Genomic DNA, 21,215 nt, shown 5'->3' on the forward strand with positions numbered 1-21,215 from the left:
ATAGTACAAGGATAGTATGTGTACTGTAATGTACTGTCCTTGTAATGTGCCTTTATTTGGAAGTAATTTGACAGGAAAATGGGTAATGAGACAGGGGGAAGACATTTACAGTACATGTTTGTAGTAAAATACAAAAACTGACCTCCAGATGTAAAGTGTACAATTCTAAATTTGAGGCTGAAAGAGCTTGAAGTAGGAACACTGGGCTCAGCGAAAACTGGAACATAACATCGGAGTAGCTTAGTTTCTTGGGGGACGTTAATCACAGACGGAAGGTTGCATGACTGCAGAATACTTGTCCTTAACCTTACATGCAGCAGAACTGTTCTTAGCTCTCTCTGGTTGTAATTACAGAAAGAGTACTGCAACATGTCGCTGGCGGCGGAGGCTTTCGTGTCGCAAATGGCAGGTAATGCGGTCACCTAGTTCCTCAATAGCTAGCCGTTTTTAGGCTAGCATTAGCCAGCTAGCTCAGCCAGGCTAACCAGGATTCCAGAGTAGGGTTTCCACATGTCCCTTAAAATAAGGAATCGTCCCGTATTTGGCTGTTAAATGTTGCGTGACGTCCCGTATTAAACCGATACGGGACGCGATTTGTTCCGTATTTCTATAAATGTCCAATAGACATGCCTATCACACATCAAGACTAATTGTAACAATAATGACCAAAATAATATAACATAGGATATATTAAGGTCAGCTAAATTGTCGTGTGAGCTGAAGGACCCCCAGAACGCTATGGACCGACGCTCTTGTGGTTGCCTAGAGACGGACACTACGCAGCCGCGGTGAGCTGCTATCTACCCGTCTTTTTAAAACATCCTCAACCCGATTCTCCACCGTCCTTAGAACCAAAACCTCTCGTAAAGATACCGACGTGAGAGGGAAGACTCAAATCCCAGGCTGAACGTTAGTGAAGATGAATACAGGCAATTAAAACAAATGTGTTCGTCCTGGCGCGGTGTGCTGCATGATGTCAGACAGAATGGATCAGGAGATTAACACTGAAGACCCGATTAGAAGCCAAAGAACCAGACATCAGCATCTCTCCATCCCTCAATCATTTCCTGAGGCTGATATGGTGTAGAACATTTTACTATGATTGATTAAGTTTCTTATTGTGGTTTTAGTAGACTGTTATGGTTTGATTATTAGATGATCAATTATTTGCTTATTTAATGTATAGTCGTATCAGCCAAAATAATACAAATGACCATTTAAAGAACAAATCATATTAAGAGATTAACAGTAAATACATAAATATTTCCTACTTTAAAAAGATTTGTTAGGGCTTTCTGTTTGTTTTATTAAGAAATGTTGACATATTAATTCAGTGTTCAGTGGTCATTTATGTATTATTAATGTCAGACATAGCCCTTTTGCCCAGGGGCGGATCTAGATAGAGGCCAGCGGAGATACAGAAGATATTATGCTAAATAAATGTATTTTGTTAATATTCAGAGGTGGATTTTTTTTTACTTTCACAATTTTATTTTAACAATGAATTAATAATTGTAGTGCTGCACTTTTAACTGCTGTATTGAGATAGGATCATACTTTCCATCTGCTAGATCAGGGCTCTGCAACTTGTATCTCTGGAGACACAAGTGGTTCTTTGGCTTACTTGATATATCAAATGATGAAATATTGCTCTGTTTTTTTGTTTCATTCGTTTTTAAGTGTTGCCATGGAAAAACACTGACTATCCTTTATTTGGAAGTAGTTTGACAGGAAAGTGGGTAATGAGAGAGGGGGAAGACAACTGCCCCAAAAGGTAACTGTATTGCTTTCAGTTAAATTTGGCAGGCTATAAAGCATCAAGAATTTACCAATTAAAAACATTTCATTAACTTAACATAAGCTAAGATCTTTAAAAAGAAAGGAGTTATTGTATTTAGAGGTTTGCAGCTTAAAGAAAGTGTGAGAAGAAAGGCATCAGTTGTAAATCCACCTATTTACAGCCAGACAGTTTAATCCCAGGTAGAAAATACACAACACCAGAGATCACCTTAAGGTGAGGAAGAACAAAACAAGGGCTTCAGCTTTGACTCTTCAATCTGCAGTTAACATGTTAATCTAAAAGTAACCTAAGAATTTTTAGTTGTATCACTAAAATAACTGCGTTGTACCAAAATATGTGCGTAACAAAATGCATCATATAGTTTGAATTAGTCTTGAAAACAAGATTTTATTGCATCAGATATCAGTTTTCTGGTTGATCTGATCATGTGACAAAGTGGTCAAGCACAGCGGTGAGGGGTAATACTCTGGGCTTTGTAGCTAACGGATCTGGGGACATTGCAGTGCTTGAATTTTGACCTAGTAGATTTTAGAATAAAAATGTGAAATAGTTTCGTTTAGCAGACAGATTCCACTTAAAGTTAGTGTGAAGAAGAAAAATCTGCTTGTTTTTGATCAACAGCAGCAGAGCCTTGGCCTGAGAATGCAACCTTGTACCAACCGCTAAAGGGTAAGTTGGAGGATCTGCAGAAACATTTTGCCTAAATGTTTTCTAATGTTGAAGCATTTCTCTGCTGCAGATGATCAGATCCTGCTCTCAGACCATGCCTCATCTCTTTCTGTTCAGGTAAAAGTTTGATTTCTGGATCTTTCTTCGCAGACATTTTTAATACTAATTCTGTGAAACCTCTACATTTATAAATACGTGCAATGCAGCATAGTCAAAAATCACTAGAGCCAAAAAATCCTTTAACAGTAAAACAAAAAGTTATAGTTACCCCACTGTTGCCAACTTAGCAATTTTATATTTTGTGACTTCAAAAAACAATTGGTATTGAACTAAATGAAGTGAAGTGGTATTGAACTAAGTGAAGTTTTTTAAAGATTGTAGTTGACCAGAAACCAGTCAGTGCACCTCATTCTTTACCAGTACACAATGTGCTGTACTATTAAAGAATCTCTCCCAGTAGTGTTGTACATTTCCCACATTAAACACAGTGATATTGCAGAAACCCTTGTTGCAATATAATGTTGTGCAGCTCTAGCTTCGCCTTTTCCAAGCCAGGGAAAGAGTTTTGACTTCTCTGCCTTTTCACATGCAGGCCTACCTCCGGATGTGTGGTCTGCCAATTCAGGTGGTCTGCAGATACAATGCTGAGTACATGTCACCCTCTGGTCAGTACACCCACCACAGGCGTCCCGCCATTCCAAGCCTACATTCCTGATGTTTGTTCCCTCCGTAGGGAAAATCCCCTTCATCCACGTGGGGAACCAGGTGGTGTCTGAACTGGGACCAATAGTGCAGTTCACTAAAGCCAAGGTGATAAAAATTAGAGGTGTGCCGATCAATCTGCCACCAATCATAATCTGCCGATTTCCGTGAAAAAGTGTCTGATTTGTGATCGTCGATCATTCTCTTGTTGTCAATCACAAAAACCGATCACCTGTATGTCACTTTGTGTGCAGCTTATCTCCTCTTTCCCTCACACTGCAAGCACACAGCAACAAATCCTAAGCAATGTGGTGAGGAACTTCAACGCTCAGCGATAATGGGGAAGCTTTTGTGTTTTGATAGAAAAATAACTCGGGGGTGAAGCATGTCAAAATGTATCAACACAACGAGTCTAATATGACATTTAAAAAACAAACAAACATATTTGATATAGTACGATCAAATATGTTGATCACCAGCATATTTATTAGAACCATGAGACAAAATTATTTCCCCGCCATTGATTAGACCAGAAGCTCTCATCTGCCTCGATAGAGTGCGTTTACTCAGCTTGGTCAGAAACAACCAATTAGAACCAGCATTAATCAGCTAGCCATGCCCTCAGAAAGTTTGAATTTAGTGACTCAGGATTGTTTATTGTGATGCAACCTGCATTTTACTTTAAATGAATGTTTCCTTTTTTATTTGACATTATTTCATGTGAGATGTATTTGACTTGTATATAATTTAGACTGTTAAGAGCCTTACTGTTAAATATTGTTTTACTGATTGCAAGTTTTTCAGTTGTCCCTTTGACTGAATAGCTGCTGTATTGTAACTGCAAGTATTTTGCATGCTTTATGTCTAAATTAGATAATAATAATAATAATAATAATAATAATAATAATAATAATAATAATAATAATAATAATAATAAATAATGCATTTTATTTGTAGGCACCTTTCTGGACACCCAAGGTCATCTTGACATAAAAGCAAGCAAATTATAAAATACATACCGGTAATAAAAACAAAAACAAAAAACACAAACAAGATTTATAAGACAGTACAAAGATAATTAAAGGTTAGTTCAAACAAATGGGTTTTGAGTTTGGACTTAAAATATTGCAAAGACTCGATGGTCCGGAGATGAGGTGGGAGTGAGTTCCAGAGTTTGGGAACAGAGCGGCTGAATGCTCTGCTCCCCATAGTGACAAGACGAGCAGCCGCAGTGAGATGGACAGAAGAAGAGGATCTGAGGGAACGGGTGGGTGTGGCAATGTGAAGGAGGTCAGAGAGATGTGAAGGTGTGAGGTTGTAAACTACTTTAAAAGTTAGAAGAAGTATTTTATAGTTGATGCGATATCTGATTGGAAGCCAATGGAGCTGTTGTAAAATAGGTGTGATGTGATGAATTAAGGAGGTCTGTGTAATGATACGAGCAGCTGAATTTTGAACCAATTGTAATTTATACAGAGTTTTCTGTGGCAAACCAAAAAGTAGAGAATTACAATAGTCTAAACGAGATGTGAYCAAACTGTGGACCAGAAYAGCAGTGGAGTGCRGAGTRAGAGAAGGACGGAGACGGYGAATATTTCGGAGATGAAAATAAGCTGACCGAGTGATATTATTGACATGGGAGGCAAAAGAGAGGGTGCTATTGAGGATGACACCCAGACTCTTAACCTGAGGGGAGGGAAAAATGGAGGAGTYATCAACTGAAATGGAGAAATTATCAAGTTTACTTAGTATTGAATTAGTACCWATTAAGAGAAGTTCAGTTTTACTGGAATTTAATTTGAGGAAGTTAACAGTAAACCATTTTTTTATTTCAAGAAGACAGTCAGTGAGGGAGGAAAATGGAAGCATGGAACTAGGTTTGGTTGAAACATAGAGTTGGGTGTCATCCGCGTAGCAGTGAAACTGGATGTTATGTTTGCGAAAAATATTACCAAGGGGGAGGAGGTAAATGATAAACAACAAGGGTCCCAGGACAGAGCCCCGGGGAACACCTGAGGAGACGGTAACTGGGCGAGAAGTAAATGATTTTAACTGAACAAACTGAGAGCGGCCTGAGAGATATCAACGAAACCAGTTGAGACGTGTATTTACAATGCCAAGAGAGGATAATCTGTCAATAAGGATGTTATGTGAAATTGTATCAAAAGCCGCAGTCAGATCAAGGAGAAGGAGTATGGATAATAAACCGGAGTCAGCAGCAAGGAGGAGATAATTTGTAATTTTAAGAAGCGCTGTTTCTGTACTGTGGAGTGGACGGAAGCCAGATTGGAATTGTTCATATAGATTATTGCTGGAAAAATGAGAATGGAGTTGAGCAGCAACTGTCTTTTCTAGAATTTTTTGAAATAAATGGAAAATTTGAGATAGGGCGAAAATTATTGAGTTTATTGGGATCTAAACCATGTTTCTTAAGTATTGGGGTTATTGCTGCAGTTTTGAGAGCCAAGGGAAGATCAGCAGTAGTAAGGGAAGAATACATAATGTTAGTGATGAGAGGGGACAAGAGAGGGGAGGGTGGCTTTAACAAGAACAGTGGGAAGAGGACCTAAATGGCAGATTGAAGATTTTGATTTTTTAATTAATTTGGTGACATCATCAACAGAAGGGAGGCTGAAGACCAAGATTGAATTAGTAGGAACAACTGAAACTGGGACAGATGATATTAAGGCAAGACTGGGTATAAGTTCCTGATGGATAATTTCTATCTTAGAAGTAAAAAATGATACCAAAGTGTTACAAAAATCAGAGGTATACAGGTGAGGAGGAAGGGAATCTAATGGTCTGGTAATGTTTGCAAGTACAGAAAATAAAGTTTTGGAGTTATCCTTGTTAAAACTGATTAAAGTGGAATAATATGTTGATTTGGCTGAAGAAATTGCATCTTTGTATAAAAGAATGTGACTGGAATACATGTCTTTGTGAACAGTAAGACCAGTTTTTTGGTACAGTCTTTCAAGGCGACGTCCTTTTGTTTTTAACTGTCGAAGAGTGGAATTAAACCAAGGTGCAGTAAGAGTAAAAGAAACAGATCTGGTTTTAAGTGGAGCAAGATTGTTCAGGACGCTGTGAAGACTTTTGTTGTAGTGAGCCAATAGCTCATCTGTGGAAGAAAAATTATCAGCAGTAGGTAGTCTTAATAGACAATGTGATAAATTATCCAGGTCAATGTTCTTAATTTTATGGAAGGTTATGTCACGGGGGTTAGATTTAGAAAGTGAAATATTAACTCCAAATGATAAAAAGAAATGATCTGAGAATGGCAGATTCTCAGAAATGATCTGAGAATGGCAGATCATTTCTTTACAGTCAGTGGGTGTAACAGATTAAATCCAATATATTTCCTTTAGTATGCGTGTGAAAAGTTGTGTATTGCTGAAGTCCAAAGCTGTCCAAGCACGATATGAAGTCTTTGGAAAGTGGAGACTCTTGATTATCAATATGAATGTTAAAATCCCCAATGACTGATTACATTTGATGAGATCGTAGAAAGATGCGTGAGGAAGCCAGCAAGCTCAGAAATAAAATCTTTATTATATTTCGGGAGGCGGTACAAGGCGGCAATTATAGTGGGAGTTGGTCCAGACAGTTGACATACAGTTGCTTCAAACGAATGACAGACAGGAACAGTTATAGGTGTAACCCTCCATTTCTTGCGGTAGATTATGGCGGTCCCGCCCCCTAAGCCAGAAACACGAGGTTGAGCAATGTAAACAAACCCTGGAGGAGTAGTGTCGTTAAGAGGAGCAAAGTCGTTTGGTTGTTGCCACGTTTCAGTTAAGCACAGAAAATCTAACTTTCGGTCAGAAATTCTATCCTGCATAAGATATCCCTTTCTCGTGAGTGAGCGGATGTTAAAGAGACTAAAGTTGATCGTTGTGCTATGATTGACACCCAAGTTAGTTGATCTAGCTACGCGGGCTAACACACTGCTCAGCTTTGCGACCAATGTTCCTTTGTGGACGACGAACAGATACATTTATTGAGAGATAAACAAATTATTTTGCCAATAAATTATTTTTATATTTTTCCAGATCACATAGTAGCATTTATGTATACCTAAAGCGAAAAAACAGTTAATCCAGGTGATCATCAGTGATCGACCCTCATTGGTGATTGGTATCAGAATCGTCAGCAAAAAAACTTATTGGAGCATCCCTAGATAAAACCCAAATCTTTCAATGTTTGTGAAGGTCGTTGAGCTTTGGCAGGATGCATCTTCCTCAGGTGACAGGGAGTGATGCGTTTGTGGTTTCCAGGGCCACTCGCTGAGCGACAGCTTGGACGATGTACAGCGAGCTGAGATGAAAGCATACATGGAGCTGGTGTATAACATGCTGCTTACTTCTGAGGTAACGGTCAGACCCACACACTCATGCTTCAGCGCTGCAGCAATTTCTCACCCAGCTTTTGTCTCCTCTCTGCAGCTGTTCGTCCAGTGGTGCGACGACACCACAGCAGGCGAGGTCCGTCTTCCTCCTTCCTCAGATCTTCCAGAGGCATGAATCTCTCTTAACCTTATCCATTTGTGTGCAGATTTCTCGGCCCAGGTACAGCAGCCCGTACTCCTGGCCTCTCGGGAACATCCTGGCTTACCAGAAGCAGTGGGAGGTGCGCAGGAAGATGAACGCCATCGGCTGGGGAAGGAAGACGCTGGAGCAGGTTCAGACGGGCTGAAGCCTGATCAGATTTCAATATGTTTTTAACATTTTTACGTCCACCAAAGGCACAACATATTGGAGGACAAGAGACAAGAATGAGGGTTCAAAAAAAACTTATTCTTAAATTTTCTTGAACTTTCGTTTTTGGTTCAGCTGCTTTTGATTTTCTGTGAAGAAAAAGGAGAGTTAAATGTCCTCAGTTTCCCGTGTCCAAATTAAAAAACAACACAAAAAAACCCTCAAAAGTATTAACAGAAAGTTGGACCTGGTCAGCCAATCAAACAGAACAAAACGGTACAGCAAGGGGCCAACACTATACAGGGCCGTCGAATACTGTAATCCTTATTAGCTTGCAGGGGCGGATCTACTGGAGTGGCATGGTGTGGCAGTTGCCACTCCAAATGAGAGCCTTGCCACCCCTATTGCTACCCCAGCTGGCGACTATGAATTCAATAAATAGTTATGGGAAATCGGACAATAAGCGCATGAATCTCTTTTTTCCCGACAACAATGAATGCAAAACAATGTAACACCTACTGCTGAGTAGCGGAAAGTGCGAGAGAAGGACAGAGCGCGAGGCAGCAGAATGGACCTTACCACAGGGGCCGCAAACACAAGCTTCAGTAGTAAACACATGCTAATGTACATTGTGGACTAGCAGACCGGCAGAAAGTTTTTGCGTCAGGACTCGAAAAAGAATGGTTCTCCACTGTCAGTGGGGTATCTGCACAGGCGATGTCAGGTATCCTGATCGTATTTGTGGAACTAAAATTCACAGATTTCCAAAATCTGAAACGGAATGGCTTGCTTGGATTAAAGCTTATGCTTTAATCGACCGCATTTGCAGCTCAACCGTTGTAGGATCAATAAGAACAAAGGAGTGTCTGCTGGTGTAAGAATTATTGCTTTGCTTTCTTTGTGTTTAGTGAATGAAAAAAATAAATAATAAACACATCCATTATGAAAACCTTTTAGCCAAGTACAGCATAATGGCAGTACCGATACAACTTCTACACCTTGAAGCCTGTCTGTTACAGTCTTACGTTAATATGCAATGTGTACCGCATCTGACATACATTAAAGATTTTATTTTACCTGAAAAGGCTTTTTACTAAACTGTAATCGTCTTAGCCACACTAATCGTGTTAGCCTCCGAGTGCCTTGTATCAGGCCTAGGCACATACGAACATTTGCCAACAGAAATCACCCTCAAAACCATGAATGCCCGACTTACCCAGCCTTGCAAGAACAATAGGCGTCAGTGATCTTGTCCACAGCTATATTTATGCTGAGGGTCTGAGGATTTGCTGTGTTCCTCATCGACCGGTAGCATTTAGCTGTGACGACAATCTTGGAGGCATCGCGTGGCTCAAACACCTTGATGTCATCCAGAAAACAGGGGAACCAACAAGTTCATGTCATCTTTTCTGATGACATGAACTTGTTGGTTCCCCTGTCCATTGTCGTGGCTGATATTGTTTGAAAATCCGGCAGAAATGCTACACTAATCGACTCAGAAATACTCTGCAGCCAAAATGAAATTACACATAGAAACTAAGCACTGCGAGATTTTGTTTGTGAGACATGCAGTCACTTGAGACTTTCGAGGGCCGTTTCTGGGCGGAGCTTGGTAAGGTCCATTGATATGGATGGATATAAATTACTGGACTGGATTTACGTGACTTATCGTGCGCCACACATGCGCCATTGCTGTCCATTGAGGCAACATCATGGGTGGTCAGGAAAATACCACAGTCACGCAAAGAATCTGAAAAATGGACACAATATTTAGCGGTCAATTCAACCCTATGAATTAGGTAACAAGGGGCTTCAGATTTAACAGGTGAGAAAAAAGTTTTAACTTAAGAAAACATGAGGAAAAAGTTTTATCTTAAAGAAAACATTGAAAAAGTGAGCAGTGGGTCAGTTATGTTAGCCTAACTGTTGCTAGCCTTCTATTGACTTTGATAACCTAACATGTACTGCGCAGTTCGGTGTGTTTTGGTTCCGTTAGCACTAAAACAGGTCAACCTGCCCACCAAGTCATCAGTAGAGCAGCTGTTTAAAATCAACTAATCAACCACCGCGGTGCTCAGGCGAAAACGTATTAATAATGACAATATAGACATCAAGCCTAATAGCATAATGCAACAGACTGAATGTTTTGTTTAGGTGTTTTTGCTACTTTTTTGTGTGGGAAATATTTGTTTTTTGGTGTTGATTCCCCTGATCGCTAATCTCTGCTGTAACTGCTCGTTGAGCTGTTGTCTGTCGGTTGCCATGGCAACGGGTCACTGAGCCGACACACAAAGCGAGAGAAGGCAGAATAGAAGTGGTGTTTGGTTCTTCTCCTGTTTATCAGCTTTATTGTGGTGCACTGCAGTCGCTGCAATTTCTAAAAGTTAAACAAGTGACAAAAACTGAACTAATCATCAAATTACGACTCCTACAGCATATTTAAAATAAAACGATTGACCAATATGAGAGAAATTCGCCCCTTCTTGCATCTTGACAGAACTAACAGAAACAAAATTGTTTATAGATTTGTATCACGGAGAATTTTTCAGTTTTCTCCTCTTTATTTTAAGTCGTATAGATATATCTGATAACAAATGATGGTGCTATGAATATTTTTGTGACAGATTTCTGCTCGTCCTGCATTGGGATAAAATGGTTTTCTGGACATAACTCAATGAATCACATAGCGACTAATAGGCGCTGTCCAATCCAGTAATACATATCAATTAGCAGGAGTATGAAAGACATAAAAAYAATTTACTATACTATATTAAGAAATTATATTTAATCCTCAGTGCTACATGAAGCTCATTTTGAAACAATGCAAGTTAAAAACAATATTTTGCAACAAGTAAATCAGGTAAATTAAGTCCAATGTTAGGTCTGTGTAAGCTAAATGTGAGAATGAGACGTTTTTTTCTTTTTTTTTCAGGTGCTGCCACCCCTGAAAAAAATCCTGCCCCCGTCTTGCCACCCCATAAATATTTTTCTAGATCCTGTAAGCTTGTATTGAAGCAGAAAGTACTGCGGCCACCGTAAAAAAGGCTTACAGTATTGAGTTATGCCGTATGAACTGATTAGTAGATTATTGCGAGGGAACGCAAAACCTTTTGCGAGGGAACACAAAAGAAAAAAAAATCCCCATGTTCCCTGGAGGGCTCCGTAGTATTTTGTGTGCGGAGGAGCACACAGCAGAGAACAGACTCGAGGTGAGGCAGGCAGTTCTCTTGCCTCATGGCAGGGGGCGCTCATGATCTCAGATATTGTGGCTCCACAACTACAGAGTAAGACACGGTGAGCTAGCCATGGAGCTGGCCATACAGTAAAGTACAGCAATACATTTGTTTTCTCCTCTTTTCCGACATCAACAAGAAGGACTACATTTCTAAACTTAAACAGTTTTCTAAAGTGGATTTTCAATTGAAGTAGGAGATAATAACTAAAGGAAGACCAACACCGGAGCTGAAAGTTTTGCTTCGAGACAGTTTGACGATTCTTGGAGTAGAAAAGACATGCCGAGGATAGACTTGGCTTTGGACAAACAGAAATTTTTGTGCAGAATTAGCGGTGCATGGATTTCGTTGATAAGTAAAGGTAAGACAGAAACAGGATGTTTTTGTTCAGTTTTTTTAATGAAATGTGCATTTTGTGGGCTACAGTTTGTATGTCTAAATAATTTAGTAAAGTAGAAGCGGTAGCTAATCTACCACAGCAATTATTTGTTAATAAAACATTAAGCCTAAAACGTACTGCAACAACATACTGAATGTTCTGTTCTGTGTGCAAAATTCTTGAATGTTTTTCTGGTGTTAAATCCTAAAACATGAAGTGGCATTGTTGTCAGTTGCTATGGCAACGAGTCTGCGCGTAGCTTGGCGAATGCCTCTTTCCCTTTGCTGTGGATAGCACGAAATTAATACCTAAATTTCTAAGTTTCACTGAGTTAACGCGGCTATGAATGACATGTAAGTGATTAGTCTTTTTGCCCCCCAGCGTTGTATGCCTGCGCAAAATTTCTGTACTTCCAATAACATGCATAGTGTATAAGTCGTAAGTCAGTGCCTCACCAGCAATGAACCTCACCGCACGTCACTGAAAAGACGTCACCTTCAGGTTCAGCACTGGAGAGTTCCTCCCGTGCGTCCACACCTGCCCCGACGCAGGTTAAGTGACGCAGCTCGTTCACTGGAAACACAACTGACAGATTTATTCAGAGTGGGCGCACACTCGATATAAGGCTTCAGCATATATGCTGCGGCCTGGCAAGCTGTTTTTAAAGTCTTCCATTACAATGAACTGCTTAAGTTGTGCAAAGTCGGCAACATTTTTAGCAGCGCACCAATGATCAAAGAAAATTTCTTTATCTCTGACAAAATCCACAGAAGTTTGATTATAGTGTTTTTTTAATTTGTGAAATTTTTGGCGATAAGCTTCAGGTACTTTTTCATACACCTGCAAAATAACTTTGCAGGTGACTTTTTAACTTTTTCAAAATCAAGGCTATCAGCCACAGACAGGGATGCATATGCCTCTTGCGCTTTGCCACTTAATGTACACTGCAACAACAAAGTCCACACATTTTTAGACCATTTAAGCGTAAGTGCCACTCGCTCAAACTACGTGAAATGTTTTTCAACATTCCGCTCATTTAAATGGAGGAACCAAGCGAACATTTTTACTAACATCAAAATCATTTGTTTGGGATTGCGAAGACCCAGCACCAAGCTCGAGTTCTTTCAAATGCAGTTCAGCTTGTATCTCCAGTTTTCCTTGTTCAAAATACAGCTCCTTCTCTCTCAAAGCAAGCCGTCCTAATTTTTCAAACGAACCGGTTCATCCAGCATCCAAGCTTTTGATGGAGACCCAGCAGGACTTTTTGGTAAAATTGTAGCAGGAAAAATCCCAACCTGAACTAGTGCTGCTCAGCTTCAAATGTTCCCCTTTTAGCACGTTTATTTGCTGTAACCTTGAAATGCTGGGCTACTAACAGCATTTGCCCAAAGACCCCAATGTGGGCTTTTTAACAAACTCCTCCAGATCAAACTCCATGTCTAGACTGCAGAAACAAGCCACACTTTATCAGAAAAGCCCATGCACACACAAAGCCACAAAAACACCACGCCCAAATATCCTATTTAACCACCGCAATGCGCGCCAGCTGTGCCAAAATGCACAGAAGAACCAGCATAATAAAAAAAACAACCTCAGGACACGACTAATTTCTAAAGGTGAACTTTGTTAAACGAGCCCCCACAAATATGTTACATATTATTTGTTACAGTATTATTCTTAAATTTTCTTGAACTTTCATTTTTGGTTCATTTTCTGTGAAGAAAAAGGAGAGTTAAATGTCCTCGGTTTCCCGTGTCCAAATAATAATAAAAAAACCCTCAAAAGTATTAAGAGAAAGTTGGACCTGGGGAGCCAATCAAACAGAACAAAACGGTACAGCAGGGGGCCAACGCTATACAGGGCCGTCGAAGCTCCTACTATTACCGGACTAAAGAAAAAAGAACGTAGTGCAAAAGAAAAATTGAAAATAGGACAACCGGTCCCACAAGGCCAAAATCACCACATAAACACAAACAAATAGAGGCTAACAACAATACCGCAGGCTGGAGACGTCAGCTGCGGCCTACAGCAACTGGACGTGTGCGCACCGCGTCAAGACACATTCCCGGTGGTGGTGGAGCAAGCGGAAGCGAGTGGAAGGGTGTCTCTTTAACATGTCGAAACCCAGCCTATTTATAGGCGGACCAACAGCGCTACAAATTAACGCAATCAAATTAATTACCAAAAATAAGAAATTGTCCAAACTCCAACATATATTAACAAAAGGTCATTCAACTAAGAGTCTATAAAAAACAATCAAGAAAAAATAGACCAAAATTGTCATTATGTGCCTGAAGCACATAACATGAAGCTCAGTTCTTTATTGAAGCTAACCTGCTTCATAGTGACTTTATGCATCCTGTAATGTTTGGCTTATAATAACTGCTGTCTGCATCTCATCACATTACAGCAGCAATCTGCCAGGCTACAGTACAGCCAGACTGATCGTGTCTGAGGTTCAGTGTAGGCCTGTCAACGATAAACAGTAATATTGCTGTTTGAGAACTTTTTCAGGTAGCATAAATTCTGATGAACATTTAACACTGGAACTGGAAGACATTTTAAATATAAGTAAATAAAACAACAGAAACAATAAATAAAGTAAAATTGTCCTTTTAAAAAAAAAGAGGTCTAAACACCAGACTGAAGAGCACTTTCCATAGAAAGAGAAAATCAATAAATCATGCAAATGGAAATGATTGAGCTCATTTTAATCTACCATGTGATTCATTGATTTATTGCTTTCTGCAACAGGCCAAGCTCTGGTGAACCAGCACCTAGTATTGTCACAGAATATAGACCTACAAAAACCAGATGGAAAATTTGTGGGAAAACTTAGAAACTGTTCACAGCGGCTCCATTAAATCTGACTGAGTTATGGGTGAAAAGTTGCTAGAGACACTTTTGGTCTATCAGACTAAACTGGAATAAAATCCATCAAACTTTGGTTGTGATGCGAGAGAAAATGTGAAAAAGTTAGACGTGTGAACACTTCTGTCACGGAAAATATCTACCTGAAAATCAGACATCTGCTGTTTCTATGTGTTTTAGGTCTATGAAGATGTGAACCAGTGCTGTCAGGCTCTGTCTCAGAGACTGGGCACTCAGCCTTATTTCTTCAACAAACAGTAGGTATCAGTCTGTTGACCACAAACATGTTTGAGCACCACCTGGTGGATACATCTGCGCAAGCTTGCTCCATTGAAAATTGTTCATTGTTCATTGATCTTTAAAATCCATAATATTAAACTTGAGAAAGCATCAAAAATAAGTTGGCAAAATTTATTAGTGAAACTATTTGAAAGTAACTTTGTTGTTGTTCCATCTTTTTTGTATTTGTTTCCCTGACAGGAGCATCAGCAATATGTAACATTTAAATGATTGAAATTACCGAAACACCAACACAAAGGATCATACAACTATGAAGTGCATTATAAATGATAGGTTTTACCTTCATTTTTTATAAATAAAAATGTGAAAGCAGATTTTCCTGACTGAGGTTCTGGTAGGGCTAAAGTTGAGCCATTCACTCTTTCAATTTAAAGCAACTGGTTTCATTGGGCTTGAATATGTACATAATATGGGGGTGACTGTGGCTGTGTGGGTAGAATAGTCGTCTTGTGATTGGAAGGTTGTAGGTCCAATTCCAGCTTCCTCCTACATGTTGATGTGCCCTTGGGCAAGGCACCTAACCCCAAATTGCCCACTGATCTGCAGATCAGCGTTTGTGTGTGTGTTTGAGTGTGCAAATGGGTGAATGTGACTCCAGTGTAAAGCGCTTTCAGTGGTCAATATGACTGGAAAAGCGCTATATAAGTTCAGTCCATTTACCATGCTGCACTTTTCAGATTTTATTATGAACCACTTCCCCCAGTGTATTATAAGCCTGGCGGCCCACCATGCTTTACTAGCCCCGGCTAAACGTTGCTTGTTTTTATTTTAAGGAAAATGATAATAAAAAATAAAAATCATTTAATTGTTTTTTTTTTTTTTTTAAATCAAGCCAGATTGCAAGCTTCTCTGTTGCTCTGAGCGTTTCACTGGCTGAGCATATTTATTCCTAAAATATAGGTTTATTAAAGATAGGTTTATACTTTATGCATTTAAAGCGGGCAGAGCGAACTAATCACACAGAAGCCTCTGCGCGTTACCTGGCTGTCACTGATTTATTTCTTTAGTTTACCTCAACATGTACATAATCGCACGCCTCCTTTGACTCAAACTGGACACTGGGTGACATGTATGGATATTTACATCAACTCCCTGTGACGAATTATGTCTTTTTGCAGAACTCTGCATCAAAGTAAGAGTTTAAAACCCACCACGTCAGCTGTGGTTGCGCAGCTCTATGTGAACCGCAGGTATAACTTGCTTTCAAAGGAGCTTGTTGAGGGAGCGGTGAAATATAACAAAGAATTATGCGGCTTTTACATCTCAACACGCTGCCCAACCTTTTTTCCCTGTCTTCCCTATAAAATTTATATATGTTGTCCCGGTTGGCCGGAGCGTTAGTGATTAACGAACCAGCGCTAACCTCATCATACAGATTCAGCCCGGTGAGGAATTTTCGCGCTCGACTCGTGACGCATTACGTTGGTTTTATATTATTTTATTATTATTTCTATTATTATATTTCAGGTTACATGAAGCATGAAACCGTATCAAATGCTTTGTCCACTTAGCCAAAGTTGATGCGTGTGCATCAACTTTGGCTAAGTTTTAAGGGACAAGATCTGAGTTTCTCAGATCTGAGAAACTCGTCCCTTAAAACTCAAGCAACCAAAACAGTTTTTGTGGCGCTTATTAAAAACTCAACAGACAAAATGGAAGTGTTACTAAGCTGTATGAGGCCTGGAGCAGTATTTGACTTAGCGGCCCCTCTTCCTGCTAAAAACATCAGCACCTCTAACAGCTTCTGTGTTAGATTTAGTGAAATCTGAGAGAGAGGTAGTAGTCGAATTTGCCAACCTAAAACGTATTAAGTTATAATTGCAGTTTTACTAATTTGTATTTGTGAACAGAGTTCAAACTCAAAGATTAAACTCAACATCAGATTGTTGCTATGATAACAAAACAATCTATGTTCTCTGAACCTTTACAAAATAAACTTGCCAGCTCCTTAAAATCTTACATTTAAATGTTAAACAATTTAAATTATTTGCTGAAACCATTTAAAATCCAATTTAGCAGCATTGATAATCTCAATAAACAAATGTTACATTTATATATCTGTGGTCTGTGTTAAAATATTAGCATTTATGGGGCCATGAAGCCACATAAATGGGGCCTTATGGAGCTGCTGACTTAATTTTTATTAAACAGAAGTGCAAATAACTGATATTAATTTTAGCTGTATTTTTTTTTTTTGATTTGTTGTTTTTAAGATTCTATAGTTGTGGGTTTAAATAGAGTTTCACTCACGATATTTTCCCATAACATCTAATTATTACCCAGTAATATTTTTACATTTCCTGTCAACATCATAGACATATGTAGAGGTCTCATGGAGCGGGTCGTCCCGTTGCTGCAATACGTCACAGCGTCCGCTATATTGAATGTAGCCTATGTGCCAGTAAGCTAATTCAAGTAAATGGACCAAACTTCACTAAGTGCCATTCTACAAAGTATTTTAAGTTAATACCTGTCATTGACACATTTTCTCAAACACTAATATATTTGGTAATCAACGAAAGCACTTAAGACAGCATTTCTAACTTTTGATGTGATTATTTAATTGTTCTGAGGGATTTCTGAATAAAGAGCACAATGTTTTTATTTGATAGAAATGATTCTGATAAATAGTTTTTACATTGACATTGATGAACAGACACATAATTTTACAGTGTTTTATTCAAGAACATATTTACATGATTTCACAATTTAATGTACATTTAACGTTTCAAGAGAAAAAAAATGTCTTTTTTTGATGTTTTATTGTAAAAACAATAAACTTTGATAAATCAGTCATTGTAAAACATTAGCTACATATCGTCTTACTTTTTTCCGGAAAAAAAAAATTACAGTATGTCAACTCTGCTATTGACAGCAAAGAGTGAAAATAATCCTAACAGACTAAAAAAAAAATCATTACATAAGCTGTATTAATACACTAATACTTCAGATTCAGATTGAGATATTTAAACATTCACAAAAAGTGAAGGAATACATTTATTTATTATACTGGGAACGCTGCCACAAGCAGGGTTTCAGTCTGCTGGTCAAAATGGGAGAAGTCCAGTGACTTCTGAGACATCCTGGTACACGTCTCAGAAGTATTTTAAGTTGATACCTGTCACCGACAGGTATCAACTTAAATTATCATTGGCTTTTATCCTAAAGCCAAGGATAAAAGAGAAATTATCCAAAAGTGTAATAGAAAATACATATCTAAATCTTTCACATTCAGAAAAAAGACATTTTCAGCATGTTGGAGGTCTGACTCATAGCATGTTTATAGCATAGCTAAATACCGGCATTGTGAAGCTGATCTGTGAAACAGAAGACTGAAGAACAGCAGCTCCAGCGCTGACCCTGACTGACCTTTCCTCACAAAACCCCCTGGTCTTTAATGCACTTCCCCTCTTACAGCGGTTTCTCATCAGCTCTCTCATTAGAAAACAGTATGAAAACGTTAACAATCAGTGGTTACTTCAGTGGTTACAGGAAATATTTCTCTGTTGTTAAGATGCAAGTTTCTGGCTGCAAAGTCAAGTAATTCTGCTCAAAAAAATTATGTTATTTTTTCATCCTTACCTGTGAAAGGTAATGCCAATGAATCCAGTTTGTATTGTAAAACGGTTGAAAAAAGTCCACACAGCACATGACTTAGGGAGCTCCAATCGCTCTACTGCCACATACAAGATGATGGCGACATAACGTAGGACTCAGCGCTCAATGAGGCATCTATGTATTCATGTCTATGGTCAACATAACATCTTTTAATACAAAAACACTGTGGACCACCAATGGAGGTGGACCGCCTCCGTGCCCCGACCACCGGGCTTAGCAAATTCTCTGGGGGAAACCCTGCACTTATTGTGGGTCTGTCACAAAAATCCCAATAAGATAAATTCTAGATCTGTGCAGTCATGTTGGAGCTTTTCTCTTATGGTTTATCTGATTTGCAGATAGAAGGATTTTTGCTCCTTTTTTACTTTTGGACCCTTATGGTATGCAACCATGACAACAGGCTGTTTCTTTTTTATTTAGCAGTTGATTAGCATCCTCAAAGCATCTCTCCCATCTAACAGAGTGGATATCCCCAACAATGAGGCAGAGAGAAGAGAAGTGGGAAAAACAAAGGAGGCCGATTAGCAGCACTTGCTAACTACTGTTGCGATCATTCAGGACAAGTTACTGTGAAATATCTTCTGTGCTGCCTGTTTGTTTATTTTAGCTGTTAGCTAAAGAAGCTAATGACAGCATCAGTAGCTGCATTTCCATTACAAACTTGATTGATATTCTGATAATGTGGAAAAAAATGCTATTTCACAAAATTGGTGTTTCTATTAAATAAACTCAATTAAAAATCACACATGAATAAGTTTGTTTGCACCAAGCCGTCATCCTACCACTTCCTGTCGTCTGCTTCATCAGTAGTAACGGTCTGCGGTTTGATCATGCAAGTCAGGGGTGCCCAAAGTCGGTCCTCGAGAGCCGGCATCCTGCATGTTTTAGTTCTTTAGTTGTAACAACCTCCTCAGCAAGTCAGTGCTCTGTTTAGGCCTTCTGATGAGCCATCATTTGATGCAGGTGTGTAAAACCAGGGAGAAAACTAAAACATGCAGGACGCCGGCCCTCGAGGACCGACTTTGGGCACCCCTGATGTAAGTCCTGTTGTGAAAAAAGTGTTTCTATTGCAGTTTTGCGTGAAATACAGAAAATACATCCAGAAAACCACTTCCTAGTGCAAAAACGTTTTATTAGAAAAAATGCAATTTATTGAAAATTGATTGAATTTTATTTATTAATTCCAAATTCTGTAATTTTAGTCAAATAATGTTTTCAGTCAGAGGATCCTTTCCTGCTCAATGATGATTTTTGAAGATACTGAGACAACTTTTAATTGACATCAATAAAGCATTTTTGAACTAAACTGAAGAAAGCAGAGTTGGGATGTTAAAATGTAAATGAACAAAACTAAATCAGGAATGTGAATTCCTGATTTGCCATGCCGCTTTGATTAAGCAGCTTTGCTGTGTACTGCAGGGCGACGGAGCTGGACGCGCTGGTGTTTGGCCACCTCTTCACCATCCTCACCACCAGACTCACCAGCACTGAGCTGGCAGAGCGGGTCAAGAGCTACAGCAACCTGCTGTCCTTCTGCAGGCGCATCGAGCAGACCTACTTCGAAGACAAAAAGCTTATGAAGGACTGAACAAACACCGCTCTCTCTGATGACTCGTCTTGTACATTCTGCGTCTCCTCTCATTCCTTGCGCCGTAGCAACTGCCACGCCAATGTCTGTGCTGCTCACTTCTCCTCTTAGGTCCACGCTTGTACATTTGATTTTTTTTTTTTTTTTGAGTATTTCCAGTTGCACACTTTAACCAGCAGGATTACAGGATTACCGAGTTTCAGAGGGAAGAACTCCACTTGACGCCAGAGGTCAAATCAGGTCGAGTTTATTTTCTTCTCAGGCAGTTTTTGAGCTGCTGCTGTACAAAATCACAGGAACATACTGATGAAGGACCTCCCCATTGTTTTGCTTGTGTTGATGTAAAGTGCCTACATAAGACAGTCAGCTAAGTAGTTTTATCTTCGTTCCCAATAAAAGCCGAGTGTGAACCTTGAATCTTATTGGTTGAAGTTCTTCCTCGTCGTTTCATAGAAGTAACCCTTACGGACTCTGTCTGTTTCTGAGCTTCTGGAAGCAGTTGCTACACTTGAATGTGTTCCTGCCTTCAGGCTGCCTGAAGCTCATTGGTAAGGTCCCATTGCTTCCAGCCGCCCCACAGTTCACCGTCTTTCACATTTCCTGTGAGGTCACTGGTTTGACCTCCGAACATCCAGGACATGATGAATGATGAGCCACGCTGACCAAACGCAGCACAACTGGAGGTCAGTAGAGACACATCAACCAGACCGTCTCTCTTCATAGAAGTAACCAACCACATAGCTGCAGTAACAGCTTTCAAAACACTTCCTTTTTCTGTTTTAATGTGACAAACACAGCATGCCGTTGTAAATGTTTCACATCTGCTTGAAACCTGGATAATTTAATGAGCTTCATTGAGGTTATCTGGCAAGACTTAGAAACTGCTCTGCGGAGGAAAAAATATCTTAATCCAATATGAAAAAAATCTGCCTACATAGATCTGCAAACATGGTAGAGTCATACTACTGTTGGACTTCATTCATTTTTGTCTCTGTGCTCCACCAGGTCCATTAAACAGTTTCAGGACCTGACCAGAACTCCTCAGTGTAAATTACCTTGATATATATAGGTCTATTCAGGGGTCCTGGAGAGGAGGGTCCATCAAATAGTCGAACCTCGGATTCAGGAAGAACAGTGTGGTTTTCGTCATGGTCGTGTAGAACACTGGACCAGCTCTACACCCTCAGCGGGGTCCTGGATATATAGAGTCTCTGGCTCGGACTCTCCAATGTCTATGCTGCCCTCACAATGGGTCGCTCTTGCAAAGCTACACAACTACCTAACACCTCAGTTGAAAATAATCCATAATCCAGTCCTTGATCGTTTTTTTGTTTTATTTTGCAACTCTTTTCTGGTT

The 21,215-nt window shown here is 39.5% G+C and overlaps 1 protein-coding gene across 1 annotated transcript; it reads left to right on the plus strand.

The window, feature by feature from the left end:
* The first annotated feature begins 253 nt into the window (after nt 1-253).
* mtx2 (metaxin 2) lies at nt 254-20,275 on the plus strand. The gene is made up of 10 exons (XM_008429110.2): nt 254-409; nt 2,423-2,470; nt 2,541-2,587; nt 3,063-3,135; nt 3,204-3,280; nt 7,450-7,542; nt 7,618-7,656; nt 7,727-7,852; nt 14,533-14,609; nt 19,690-20,275. Exons 1-10 carry the CDS (start codon nt 370-372, stop codon nt 19,856-19,858), a joined length of 789 nt encoding a protein of 262 aa, XP_008427332.1. The 5' UTR covers nt 254-369; the 3' UTR covers nt 19,859-20,275.
* The last annotated feature ends 940 nt before the right edge of the window (nt 20,276-21,215 follow it).

Source organism: Poecilia reticulata, linkage group LG15, assembly GCF_000633615.1.
Source record: "Poecilia reticulata strain Guanapo linkage group LG15, Guppy_female_1.0+MT, whole genome shotgun sequence".
In the NCBI taxonomy this organism is placed as follows: Eukaryota; Metazoa; Chordata; class Actinopteri; order Cyprinodontiformes; family Poeciliidae; genus Poecilia; species Poecilia reticulata.

Bases quoted from the DNA above. Each gene is read 5' to 3' on its own strand.
- mtx2 (XM_008429110.2), top strand. From the start codon at position 370: ATGTCGCTGGCGGCGGAGGCTTTCGTGTCGCAAATGGCAG. The intron at 3,281-7,449 runs GTGATAAAAATT...TGTGGTTTCCAG, and splicing joins TGCAGTTCACTAAAGCCAAG to GGCCACTCGCTGAGCGACAG. The intron at 7,657-7,726 runs GTCCGTCTTCCT...ATTTGTGTGCAG, and splicing joins ACGACACCACAGCAGGCGAG to ATTTCTCGGCCCAGGTACAG.